This window comes from Melitaea cinxia, chromosome 7 (genome assembly GCF_905220565.1).
Source record: "Melitaea cinxia chromosome 7, ilMelCinx1.1, whole genome shotgun sequence".
In the NCBI taxonomy this organism is placed as follows: Eukaryota; Metazoa; Arthropoda; class Insecta; order Lepidoptera; family Nymphalidae; genus Melitaea; species Melitaea cinxia.
Window position 1 is genome coordinate 9,293,315 of NC_059400.1, and position 15,137 is coordinate 9,308,451.

At 32.6% G+C, this 15,137-nt stretch overlaps 1 protein-coding gene across 1 annotated transcript in view; it reads right to left on the reverse strand.

Moving 5' to 3' along the window:
- Window positions 1–15,137, reverse strand: part of LOC123655324 (all trans-polyprenyl-diphosphate synthase PDSS1) — a 48,350-nt gene that overhangs the window by 25,253 nt on the left and 7,960 nt on the right. Inside the window, exon 2 of the mRNA XM_045591137.1 lies at window positions 8,156–8,344. Coding sequence (XP_045447093.1) covers window positions 8,156–8,344 — 189 coding nt within the window. The remainder of the gene's footprint in view (window positions 1–8,155; window positions 8,345–15,137) is intronic.

Here is a 15,137-nt window from a genome sequence, read left to right on the forward strand (position 1 = left end):
TTTTACATCTATTATTTCAGCAATGAATAATAAAAATAAATAATTAGTAAATTACAAAAAGGTTTGTGTGTACTTGTACCGTCCGACATTATAATACAAAATGTTATCTTTTCGCAATCATCTATGGATTCAACATTTCAATGCTATATTTCCAAATTTTCTCACAAACAACAATACACAAAATTTTAAACGCAAAAAACTGTATATCGAAATTTTAGACACTATATTTATTACAACACGAACGAATTTGTAAATTAATCTACTTTAATTAATCTCGACCACGAAATTTACAAAGGTTACTTGTTCATCTAATCAATCATAATATTTTTTTTCTAACTAGAACTAAAGTCAATATACCTAAAAAAATTTAGACGTATTAAATATTTAAGCATGTACAAGACACTTTCGGAGATGAAAATATATTTAAAATGCAGATTTTTTATGAAACTACAACGGAGAGAAAAGAGCAGCGGTCTAAAATTCTCAATGACATATCTCATGAATTTTACACTTTCGCTCGGTATTTATTCATTCATACGAACTGCGCGGTTTTATGCGCGTCTTCATGTTAGGCGTTATATTATATTTTCTATAGTCTTCCTTGATAAACAGGCTTCTAATCTGAACAGTCCTAAGCGCGATCAAACAAACAAAAATATCAATGTTATAATAGCAGTTTTACACATACATATCTGTATCACATGCTCCTACTCTTGTTGTACCTTTCTCTTGCTGTCAACGTCAATGTTGTAAATGTCATTAGAGTAATGTCAACAATAAAACCACACTATTTTAGACTTACTGGTAGTTTTAAAAATAAATCATTCAACTATAAAACGATATTTTTGAAATGTATAACGATGAATTAGAAAAATTCTAAATTCAACGATAAAAAAAAGATTAGATTAAACCTCGAGAGTAACGTATTTTTTTGCGTTCGATACTGCTTTGATTTCTATAACGAAGTATTTGTCATACCTTACAAAAATGGGATAAGGTTTTTTTCATGCGGAACATAAAAGTATGGTAGATGTCACTACACCTACAGAATTAGATTAGATACTAGATTTTATATAGCCATATTAGATTAGCTCCCATATTAGATTTTAATAGAAATAATTGTATTTGCTCGCAAACGAAAAAAAACGACTTTAATTACATCGACAAGTAATACAAAGTAGGTAGACGAAAAATAGTCAAGTAAATACGCGATATCAAAGATTACTGAAAAAGTTGTTATCAGATTTCGATGAAATTTAAATGCGACCACATGATAAACATCAGCTTTCGATTAAATTAAAAATCATTAAAATCGGTACACCTAGTAAAAAGTTATGCGGTATAATACAACGTAGGCCGACGGAAAAATAGTCAAGTAAAAACGCATTATTATTAGATATAACTCAAAAGTAGTTGTTAGATCTCAAATAAATTTAAATGTGACCAAATGACACGCACCACCTTTCGATTAAAATTTTTTTTGTCGAAATCGGTCCACCCAGTTAAAAGTTCCGAAGTAACATACATAAAAAAATACAGTCGAATTGAGAACCTCCTCCTTTTTGGAAGTCGTTTAAAAAATGAGTGTGCTTTAGACCACACGACTGAAGTAAAACTTCTCTAGCAATAGGCCTGTACTGTGCTTTAGATATACGAAATGTAACTAGCTATGAGAGAAAGAGAAAAAGAAACTTTATGCTCGCACCCCTCTCTCTTGCTCCCTTCGCCTCGCCCGATCACACTTTTTGTAAAATTCTTGTCACACATTCACTAGCTTACTCCCCAAGTCAAGCGTGCATAAAGAAGTTTTACTTCAAAAAAAAATACGAAGTCATATAAATTAGTACCACTCCTAAACATATTTTAATATATTTACGAGTATATAAATCAAATTAAGCACAAGTTCGTCATATCGGTAAGTTCATTATTAATAAGTTTTAAAAAAGCAGTCCAATGTCAAATTGCAACACAGTTTATTTAGCACGCAAATGTGTTGATTGCTCGTAGTTATAGCTGCGGAGAACACATCACGACTGCTTGAAAATTGAACGAGAAGGTTAGGTTTAGACGTGTTAAAATATTATGTGGAATAAATATTGTACCCTAATTAATTTGTAAACATGATGGCACAATAATTTTTGTCATTACAGTACTTTGGCACGACTATTCAATATTCGTTATATTGTGTTAATCAATTCCTTTGACAAAAAGAGACAAATATTACTATGTGCATAATAATTGTGTTTGCTCGAAAACGAAAAAAAAAACCGACTTAAATATTACATCGACAAGTAATACAACGTGGGAAGACGAAAAAATAGACATGGTAAATACGCGTTATCAATGATTATCCAAAAAGTAGATATCAAACATCGATCACATTAAAATGGGACATCACGACGAGCATCAGCTTTCGATTAAAACAAAAATCATCAAAATCGGTACGCCCAGTGAAAAGTTATGCGATATAGGTATATAGTAGGTACTATAGTATTTATTAGGTCGACGAAAAAATAGGTATAAACGCATTATTAGATATAACTCGAAAATACTTGTTAGATCTCATATAAGTTTAAATGGGACCACATGACACGCACCACCTTTCAATTAATAAAGAATCATCGAAAACCAGTCAAATGTTCTGAGGAAAATTAAGAACCTCGTCTTCTTTTGGAAATCGGTTAAAAAGAGATACATTCCTACATAAAAAATGTATGTCGATATATTTTTTTTCTCTTTTCTTAAATACTTATATCAAACTACCCCGAAGGTGACCCAGTGAACTTTATCCCGCCTAATTTTTGTGTCTATGTTTTGCTGCTGCACTGCTGGACATAGGATTTCACAAGTTCGCGCCAGAAATGGCGTGAGCTCATATGTGTTGCTCATAGTTAGCACGCTGGGCAGGCGGGTTGGAGACCGCAGGGCTGGCTTTGTCGCACCGAAGAAGCTGCTGCCCGTCTTCGGCCTGTGTATTTCAAAGCCAGCAGTTGGATGGTTATCCCGCCATCGGTCGGCTTTGTAAATTCCAAGGTGTTAGTGGAACTGTGGTATCCCTTAGTCGCCTCTTACGACACTCACGGGAAGAGAGGGCGTGGCTATATTCTTTACTGCCGTAACCACACATATACGTAATCTATACTAATATTATAAAGAGGAAAGATTTGATTGTTTGTTTGTTTGCGTTGAATAGGCTCTTAAACAACTGACCGATTTGATAAATTCTTTCGCTCTTCACACTGTTCGAGGGTGACATAGGCTATATTATATTTCCAAAAAAAATAGAGGTCTTTATTAAAACTCCAATAATACAATCCAAGGTGTAATAAATACATACCTAATATTCTTTACAAAAAATGATTAAAATGAAAAGAAAAGTTCATTCCGCTTCAGCCTGTAATATCCCACTACTGGGCATAGGCCTCTTTCCCCATGTAGGAGAAGGATCAGAGCTTAATCCACCACGCTGCTCCAATGCGGGTTGGCGGATATATTCCCTACTATGAGTAACGATCGCTATCAGGTGTACATGATAACAACCGAGACCGACGGCTTAACGTGCTTTCCGAGGCACGGTGGGGAGACCCACAAGGACTGCACAAACACCCAGACCACGGCAAGCACCTGTATGGCCAATACAAATGTTTGTCATGTGCGGGGATCGAACCCGCAACCGTCAGCACAACAGCCACAAACTAATGCTGTGACGGTTGCACCAACGCGACGTCAGAAATATTAGAAATAATCTATACATATAATAAAATGGTAGGAGAGTCAAAACTGTATATTGAATATTTTTTTAAAAGAATACTTGGGGTGTAATCTACAATCGACGCCGAAGCAAAAAATATAGTTCTTAGAATTTTTGTCTGTTTGTCTGTATGTATGACCGGGATAAACTCAAAAAGTACTGCATGGATATACTTCAAATTTAGCACAAATATTATTAAGAAGTCGGGTCAACATATAGGATACATATTATCACGCTATCACCTACGGGGAACGAGCAGTGAACCTTTATTTCTTCAACGCATTCTGTAACAACGTGTAATCTAACGACGCATATTTGAATGTTGTTGTTATTATGTTAATAACCATACTATAAGTTAGCTTCACACTATAAATAAAGACATTCTGTAGTATATTTAGTATCAGCATTGCACCCGTGCGAAGCCGGGGCGGGTCGCTAGTACATAATATATAAATATTACACCCAGACTCAGGCAAGAATTGAACCCGCACCCGCGGAGCAGAAAGCAGGCACTACAAATTGCGTCATCGGGCTAGTTATATCGATCACTGCGATTAGTCTGCTACTTTTATGTTATATTAGCAAAATTCACTGTGATTTATTGATGCAACAGAAAGCTAGTAAGCCTATCATTCAAATTTGATCATATGCGAACAGGTTTTGATAATTCTATTTTTGTTGGAAAGGAGATATCCCAATGGTGGTACCATGATAAGAAAACCAGGATCTGATGATGGAATTCTAGAGAAATCGAGGGAAACCCTCGAAAATTGTAGTGAAGACTAGTGCATTTGTTAATTTTTTTTGTCTGCTTATGTTGTATTACTTGTCGATGTGATAAATAAAATGAACAAATATCTACATAATCTAATATATAAAATTCTCGTGTCGCGGTGTTTGTAGTTAAACTCCTCTGAAACAGCTTGACCGATTCTCATGATATTTTGTGTGCATATTGGGTAGGTCTGAGAATCGAAAAACATCTATTTTTCATACCCCTAAATGTTAAGGGTAGTCCACCCCTAATTTTTTTTTAATTTTTAGATAAATTATTCTTTATTTTATTATGATTTGGCGTTGAAAAATACACACAACCCTAAATTTTCACTCTTCTACCACCAACCCCTATTTTTGAATAGCGTTTAGCGGCAAGACAACGTTTGCCGAGTCAGCTAGTAAATATATATATTTAATGTATGTTATATACATTAAATATATTTTTGACTAGCCCGTTGGCGCAGTTTGTAGTGACCCTGCTTTCTGCTCCGAGGGTTGTGGGTTCGATTCCCACCCCGAGTCTGGGTGTAATATAAATATTTATTTATATATTTATATATGTATTATTTATAAGTATGTTTATCGAAAAAAAAATGTAGCTATATACCAGTCGGCTGTTACATATAACACAAGCATTAAGTTGCTTACTTTAGGAACAGACGACCGTGTGTGTATTGTGTAAATATTTATTTATATATTTATTTATTTAAGTATTAAGTAAATATGTGTTCTATTTCAAAGAAGTAATACAAACACAATTTGAACATAATATGTTATTATGTACAAATCGAAATTTGATACCAATTTAAATGTTAAACAATAAATGTATCTTAATATTTTTTTTTGAAATATTTTTGAGTCAAAAATCTATTTCGGACACTAATTCGGATAGCACATCTTTTTTTGTTTTTTACAAATATTTACACCACAACATCGTAACATACTTCGTGATAAACTTATGTTACAACAGACCTTTGTTCATCTCATTTATAACGTTCGTTTGTTTCATATAAAATAGCAATAGAATAAAGAAAGTATTTGTTCTTGGTGGTTTTCTTCATAGCGTTTAGCCCCGAAAGAAGGCCAAACGCTCAAGTTTCGCGTGGTTTCACATGGCGCACTTTCCATCGTTCCGTCTATCGTAACATTCATTCAATACTAAGATTAAAGGCAATTAAAGTTCATCATTTCAGGCCTTGAGAAATTAAAGACCCTGAGATTGACATTTTGTATAAGACAATACTAAAATGACACTGACCTTATACATTAAAAATCAAATTTTTTTTTCAAAATAGACACATTTATTACGCATTATTTATTACGCTTCGATATGCTAAGGCGATCCAACCCGTAAATGAATTCCACGATCTTAAATAAAATAACAGCTTTTATTTTAATGTAAACATTTTCCTACCAACATTTTTCTTTGAAAAACAATATTTCGAAATACATTTTTTTATTATTATCGTTTATAAAATTTAGAATACATAAAATAATAAAATGTACTGTGTGGCTACGGTACTAAAGAATATAGCCACCCCCTCTCTTCCCGTGGGTGTCGTAAGAGGCGACTAAAAGGATAAGACAGTTCCGCTACCACCTTGGAACTTAAAACGCCGACCGGTGGCGGGATAACCATCCAACTGCTGGCTTTGAAATACACAGGCCGAAGACGGGCAGCAGTGTCTTCGGTGCGACAAAGCCAGCCCTGCGATCACCAACCTGCTTGCCCAGTGTGATGACTATGGGCAAAACACATGAGTTCACGTTATTTTTGGCGTAAACTTGTGGAGGTCTATGTCCAGCAGTGGACTGTATAGGCTGTAATGATGACAGACAATGTACAACTTCTCTTTCTTCTTTAAAAATACGAAAACAATTTGTAATGTTTATACGATTTCAGTAATCTTTAGCTCAAAATACATAACATGCGTAAATTTAAATCTCGGGCTCCAAGGACTTTACTAGATTTTATTTATCTTTTTTATCAACCGTGTACCTACAAAGAACATTTGAGTCAAGGTTTCGACAAAATCAACTCCCGAAACGGATTTCTGCCAACCATGTTATTGCAATAATATGCATGTACGTTACAAAATTACAAAATGTGTCTCCTATTAGACAAATTTATTTTGATAATATTTTGGGTGTATATTTTTATACTATTGTTGTTAAACATAAAATAAATGTTATAAGAATAAATATTTATAACATGAATACTAAGGTATTTAAATTTTTAAAAGAATTTTTTTAACGTTGCACAGGAGTATTTCTTTAATATTTACTCAACATTGTATATGTTCAAATAATACTGTTGGAATTCTTTTTAAGTACAATATTATGTTAAATTAATAATTTCTATTCATGCTATGTTTATTTGTAATTAGTTACTAGATTCGTTTTAGTGGTTTGACTACTCTTTCACTATATTAAATTATATATTATATTTTGTGATTGTAAAGAAATACATTAATAAAAAGACTTTATTTTTTGGTACCAACCTACATTACGTAATACATTTTATTAAAAATTATTTAATATTTGTTGATAAACGACAGCCGATATTTTTTTCAGACCGAAAAAACCATAGTATTTCATGCAAAAATACACATGTGAGTAATTTTGCAAGTGAGGCATCTAAGGTACAAGCATTTAGAAAATAAGCAACCGGTGGTGCAGCATTCTCGCCGTCGACGAGTTATCAACTAACAAAAGTAGGTAAGGTAGAGCTGCTGGAAATGTTACGAGTTTAAAACATGATATGTGATAAACGACAAATTCATTTTCAGTCAATCTCCGTCAGTCGTGTTTAAAAGCTCGTTTAAATGTTATGTACTAACTAGAATACTATTACTAGTTTTAACAGTTTTTTAAAGCTACTCAACTTCGTTTTATATTTTATAATCTCTGATGTTAAGATACGTACATTTTAGTCTTCCATATACAGAATGTGTCATACGTAAACAATAGGCATTGTTTAAAGATATAAAGGCAATAATAGTAATTGTAGTTTCTTGACTTAAAAAACTTTAACATAATTATTTTAAACGATGACAATGAAACAAATTATACAAAATAAAGTTATTTGCTTCATAGCAATTTTGTATTGGCAAATCACAACCGGTATTGTCCGGTACTTTACATTGCGGTAAAGTTAATCCTTATTATCGTACGTGTATTTACGTTATATTTTACGGTATCGATAGACAATTACCGGTGATGAGTTCGTTGCTCAACCCTAGAGCTCGCGTGCTGGCACGTCATGACTTTGACACAGTTAGCGATCAATAGGCACCAACGATTGCCCATTGAAAGTAATTTTAATGGCAATGACGTTAAAAATTCACGTAATAGATGTAGTTATTTGGTAAATGTAAATTGATTATTATATTATAACGTGTAATTTGATATGATGCATAATTATGTTTAAACGATGAAGCCCTAAAGCCAATAACTATTTGTAGTTCTCATGTAACCTGTCCTTACTTTCGAAATAATTAAGGTCTTAATTGTATTAAACATCGACACATGTAAATTTATCGCTGTTTTAGGTACATTTAATTATTATTATTTTTTTCTGACCTAGATTGAATATTAGGATTTACATTAATTATTTCAGAAACTTACTGATCTTATATCTTCGTATATTCCATTTAGGTCGTCTTCTAGCAAACGATATGGATCCACTATTTGTGTTCCATAGTCTGGTAAAGACCCTGTGCTGGTACTCTGTAGGCTGGACGCGAGTCGCCGCGCTGCGCCGGCCACCGCTCCGCTGCCCGCTGACCCGCAAGCTGGGCCGCAGGTTGTCACTCGCTGCAAAACAAATAAACACATTTTATATCAGAAATTAATGACTAGTTCATTAGCAAAGTTTACGATTATCCTGCTTTCCGCTAAAATGGTTCAGGGTTCGATTCTCGCCTCGAATCTGGGTGTTATATTTATATTTATGTTTTTAATAAGAATTTTAAAAAGAAATATGTAATATTTACGTCTCTATTTCTGTGCGTTAGTATGGATTCTACGTTTCACGGAGAACAAGTTTGCTATTATTCTTTTAAAGTTTGCAAGTAGATACTAAGACTTACGTTTTTACCAAATACAAACATTTCAGGTAACAATATCTTGTATCGGTATTTTTGTAGGTTTACGTGTAATATGTAGACATATTCATTAAAAACGAAAAAACTAAAACATAACATTAATTAAAATTTTATCGATTAATTTCTACAATTCAGTGCATCTTACTGCAATAGCTTTTGTATCAATTGTACATAATTTAATTATTAAATGTAGGTACTAATATGGTAAGAAGTTGTAAATCTAAGTTTGATTTCCACCGAGATTTACTGCAACTTGCGTTAGCGACGTCCCAGTTATATCAGCGGGTAAAACATAATAACATTTGATCATCAAAATGTACTCGATTTTTGAAACAAACATAACGATAGAAACTGCTTTAACTTTTAGTGTAAAAATACATAAGTAGGGTTCTATTTTTTCAAATATATTTTGTGGCTTTAAATTAGGCTTTCAGAAACAAAGAAAAAGTCATTATATTTCGATATTAACGCCTTCAAACCGAAGTTATTTTCGTTATAATCTTAATTTAAAAGTCTCGAACTTCAATACCTACATAAAAAAAATTAGTAGTTGTTTATTTATTTATTTAATTAGAACCACCAACAGAATTGCATGTAAAAAAAAAATACAATTAGATATATGCAAAGGTATTAATTAAATACATATAATTCCTCTTAAAGGTAGTTACAGCATGCGCTTTAGACAATTGAGTCATCAGCATCAAAAGATTTTAAACATATAGATAGGATTTAAATTAAAAAAAAATATACATACAAAATAAAGAACTAAATACATAACTATTACTATTGTAAATTAAGATAAGTTAATATTAGTGCTACATAACTTTTGATTTGATGAATCCAATGACTTTAATAGTTTCTTCTTAAATACAGCTAGGTTATCTGCAAAGATGTCTAATGACTCGTTTTTAACTGTAAATTCTCTGTAGAGCCTACTCAGTCTAGGGATGAGGGAATAATAACCGAGGTTTGTTCTCTGGGTTTTATAAGCAAATAGTGAAAGGGGATATCGTGGTATACGAGAGGGATTGAAATTGTTAAACGTTAATTGAAATTTTGCTTAGGAGTTCTGAACTATCCACAGTTTTGAAACTTTTTTTATTTATTTTATTTTTTTTTTTTTTTATACAACGATAGGTTTGCTTTTAACCACTATTTCACCTGATGATAAGTGAAAATGCGATCTCAGATATTTTAGTTTTTATTAATCATATATTGAAATTAACAAAATTACTTTTCAAACTATGTTAATTGTTATAAGGCGTTACAAAATATTTGCTGTGAACATTAAAATGGTAATAAATCAATTAGATAATTGAATCGTTAAGTTTTGTCTGTCGTCGTAACGATCCACTCGTAGACTTAACAATGGTATTATGAAACAAACAAGTGTTGAGCCCACCAAGCAGCACTAAAGAAGAAAGAAATGCAAATTTATTCACTTTTAAAAACATTTTTATGTGCCGCTCACAAAAAATCGTGATAAAATAAAAGAAAATATCATCAATCATTTATTTTACTTATTTTATATACAAAAAAAAAAAAAAAAATCGAACGACCCTAAGTCTATATTATAATTGTTTAACTTTACACATACTTTGTGTATCAAACTAATTAATTTTTTTCCCTCTGTATCAAAAACTCATAAAAGAAATTGGTTAATTTAAAAAGGTACAGTTTTATTTGTTTTTAGATAGAGATTTATATACCTGCGAGCTCGACCTAACCATAAATATTGTTTTATTCGGTATTGTACACGTAGAGTTGATCTAGATTTGACTCTATATAAAAATTCAAATATCCGATCATATTCCTCAAGTGACAAATATTTGAATGATTCAATTACACCCGATAAGTGAGGGCGCAGCAGGTGCCCTTAGCTTAAAAGCGGCAGTGACCGAGATCCGTGTTTCGCAAGTGTTTATGCAACTACACGCGAGTGCAGTCCACACCTGATGGCTACGACCGGCCATTGCAAAACTCGCGAGCTACGATGCTCGATGCACATATTCGTATGTGCAGCACATAGTTTATGGCACGATGTGTTTTTATGCCTTTTAAATAAGGGAAAACAAAATCTTTTTTTAAGTGCACATATATATTTAATCAGATTGACGATAAGTGCATACGAAATATTTGTTTTCGTGCTGAAATTATAGACAGGCAGTCTTTAACATACTGAATTATGAATAAGGCCAACAGATATTTACGGGGTTGCATCAACTTACTAAAATATTCGCTTCAGCCTGTAACATCCCACTACTGGGCATAGGCCTCATTCCCTATGTAGGAGAAGGATCAGAGCTTAATCCTCTACGCTGCTCCAATGCGGGTTGGCGGATATATTTCCTACTACGAGTACGGTGGGGAGACCCACAAGGACTGCACAAACACCCAGACCACGGCAAACACCTGTATGACCAATACAAATGTTTGTCATGTGCGGGATCGCACCCGCAACCGCCAACGCAACAGGTACAATCCATGGCTGTAACCGTTGCGCCAACGCGGCGTTAACAACAACAACATCACTAAAACATTAGCAAGACAATAATATCTTCAGGTGTTCTAAATCCTCTAACGACGTACAATTAGTCTGTTAATCAAACTATTTACATTTCACGTATTCATCTTCTGTAAACACTACTTATCGTAAGTGAAACTTGCTAATTACTGTGTGTTAGTTGCTAAAATATATATTGTGTTTCAAAGTTTGTAGTAGATAATAATGTTCAACTTAAATCTCAGTAGTTATAATAACTCACAACGGGATTTTAACGTTTGAACATACTCTACCTTACAATTAATCAAAATAGTGTAAGATATAGCTTGCAGTAAGTTGAGGTAATATGTATAAAAACATTTCCCTGCGAAAAAAAAAAATGTGTACAAAAATAGTGAATAAAAAATTTGTACGATTATTATAAATTATTAAAGTATTTTATTCCAAGCCAACTCTGTTTTTTCTATGTGAAATAGTAGTATTTTTTTACTATCGATTTATAAAAATTACTAAATATGAAAATAAAGCGAATAGCCATGAAATCCTAAGAATGACGTAAATATTTAGACAATCATATTAATTATAATTCACACATTTGTCCTACATCATATTTTAAGCATGAAATGGCACATTTTGTCATTAACACGTTAAAAATGCGGTAAGTAGGTAATGTTTTGTTGCTTAGTGAGAATATATCTTCAGTGTTTGTATTAAACGACGAGGCTTTAAATGGAAAACAAATGAAAAACAAACACAGCTTCCATTACTTAACATGCAACATATGACTCGTAACACCATTCATAAAACAGCGGCGTCAAAAGTGACACACGTATAACGTCACTCACTGGCAAGTTACAAGCGGTTAGTTGAAATCAAGAATTGAATCAAATTTAATAATTGGAATTCACGTACATTGAAATGCGACTTACTGTTTAGTAACGCACATAAATTAAAGCGACACCCATGCTTAGCATAACAATAATTTCCATTCGATTTCACGCGTCATAACAATGTTTGATGAAAATTTGTTTCCTTTCCTGTTAACTGACACGTAATAATTTGTATGTCTAAAAATAACAACATCAATATTTATTACATACTATTTTTCCACCATAGTCAATGTGTAATAAATACATCAGTTAATGTTATAAGTACCAAATTCTATATTATAAATTAATCTGTTGTGTACGCTGACGCCGCGTTGGCGCAACGGTTACAGCCATGTATTGTACCTGTTGCGTTTGCGGTTGCGGGTTCGATCCCCGCACATGACAAACATTTGTATTGGCCATACAGGTGTTTGCCGTGGTCTGGGTGTTTGTGCAGTCCTTGTGGGTCTCCCCACCGTGTTTCGGAGAGCACGTTAAGCCGTCGTTACTCATAGTAGGGAATATATCCGCCAACCTGCATCGGAGCAGCGTGGTGGATTAAGCTCTGATCCTTCTTCTGCATGGCGAAAGAAGCCTATGCCCAGTAGTGGGATACTACAGGCTGAAACGTACGCTATGAAGATTCTGTTTATTGTAGCTCTATTTAAATTATACTAAACTTCAATATTGACAAATTAGTAAACCTTTATGGCTGAGGACTGCTGGCTTGAAGTGCCAAAGTAATTCAAACTGCATGCGGATAAGCAATAAAATGCTAGGTATTTAAAAAAAAGGGGGACGGGAAATTACGAGCCCATAGATGTTGTACAAATAAGAAATAAAATAAAAAAAACTTTATAGCTACATTGGTAGTAATCGTAACGTAATTAGTTTATGAAGACAACTAAATAATTCGTGGATTCAATATTTTTGTATTTTAATTGTTTAAATGTTGCATCCGATAAAAAAAAATCCCATCACGGCAAGTTTATATTAAGATAAACGTAATTATTATGTACAAACCAAAATAATCTTGAATAAAGATTACATTTTTAAATATGAAATTGCTGAGAAACACTTAAGATTTTATGAAACATTATAAATAAGGTTACCCTAGATATAAGAAATTATGTTTTTCAGATAAAATCAATACCTAGTAACATGGTCGAGCCCCGGCTTTTCAATATTGATATAGTACAGACAAATTAAACGTACATTATCGTTACGAAGCGTTATTCAACACAAATAGGAAAAAATAGAGCCCGTTTTATTAATACGTAACAAAATATATGTACATGATTTCCTGCTTTACAAAAGAAAAAAAATAAAGAAGAAATAATGGACAATATTAATAATATCTACTAAAAAGAGACAAACATGATAACGACTAACAGATTACTTTTTTTATAAACAATTTATTAAGCTTAGGTATACGTAAAGAGTACGACTACAAGTAAGCACGCAACTTGTAACATTTATAAATTATAATCTTCCGATGCCGACTATGTCGGAATTAATTTCCTGTTGTTATTTTTTAATTGATTAGGAACTATTGGTGCATGCGTAGTATTTGATTCACATTATTTGTATCACAATCATTGTAAGAATCAAAATATTATAATTTGTTATTATCAACAGCCACGATAACGCCATTTAAATTTGTTATACGATTAACCGTTATTGCCAAACAATTCATGACTAAAATAAACTATATTACTTCATTCATACTATTAATTTCATGAATTTTTATGTCTAACAAGATGTCTGTCTGATGATGTCTGAGAGTCAACGTATTATCCCTTTCTACACTAATAAAACATAATTTTATAAGCAACTGACCTATATTTAAATGCGCAAAGTCACGTGAACTATTTAGTATTTGGAATTGTTATACGTTAATAACGTAAAAATGACGATGAACATAACCACACGTAAAATTGCATGTGTCAGCCTCGACCGCACATAACAATTATAAATACGAGGTAGAAAGTGAGCGTACCGAATGCCCTGCGATTCTAAAAATGGAAGACAGAACAATTGACACGTCCATTTGATTGATTGAAATATAACCGCGACGTAATCAAGCTAATTAGGACGTTAACGACATTACCTTAAACGGCTTTGATACCCCGGCCAAAGTGTTTTAATTTTCGTCTATTCAAGTAAATGGAAGGCTACTTTTTTAATGACCTTTTCTATTTGATAATAGTAACCATCTACAAACAACAGGAACTATAAGACCCTGTGACATAGGAGGAGTTACCAAAGTTGTTGTAGACGTGGTCAAAAATCATTCTTGTTGGCACTTTTCGTCGGCAAGGAAGACCATTTATAAATGTATTTCTTTCGTGGCAAATAAAATCTAAATAACTAAACTAATGTACTTTCCAAAACCTGATGTTGTTAACTTGCTCAAATACTTAAATTTCAATAATTTACACAACCGATTACTTAAATTGTTCGAGGTGTTTGTTTTTTTATAAAACTCAACATTTTGCTTAAGACTATTAACAAAATTCAACTGATTTTTAAAAATCACTACATACAATACTCAAAGTGTTTAAAATTTCAGTGAAAGATGAAAAAGAAAATATTATTTCATTATCATCGAGTAACTATTGCATATAAAATCAAATTGCATGTGTATGATATAAATAAAGACAGTAAAGTGATTGTTAAGATTAATTTAATAGAAATTAATCAGAGGTGTCGAAGTTATCTTGATGTAAACAAATTCACCGTAAGCTTAATGTTGCAATGTTGTCATCATTGATTCAAGTAAAAGATTTAAACGAGCGCATGCGCTGTCGTAAAATGCCAATTGTTGAAATATTTAAACTTTAGGACACCTGCGAGACTTCAAAGCTATTATAGAAATAATAATGTGGACTTTAAATAATGGACCTCACAACAATAATGTGTCACACAGTTCCACTGCGAGTTGGCGGAAAAACGAGTTGGCGGAAAAAAATAATAACAATCAACTTAATTATTTATTGTTTTAAATTAGTTAAAAATGTCATTCAAATATTTAGTTCGTAGTAAATATAAAATAAATAAATATCTTATAACATACACACACGGTCGTCTGTTTCTATGGTAAGCAACTTAATGCTTCGGGTCAGGCCACT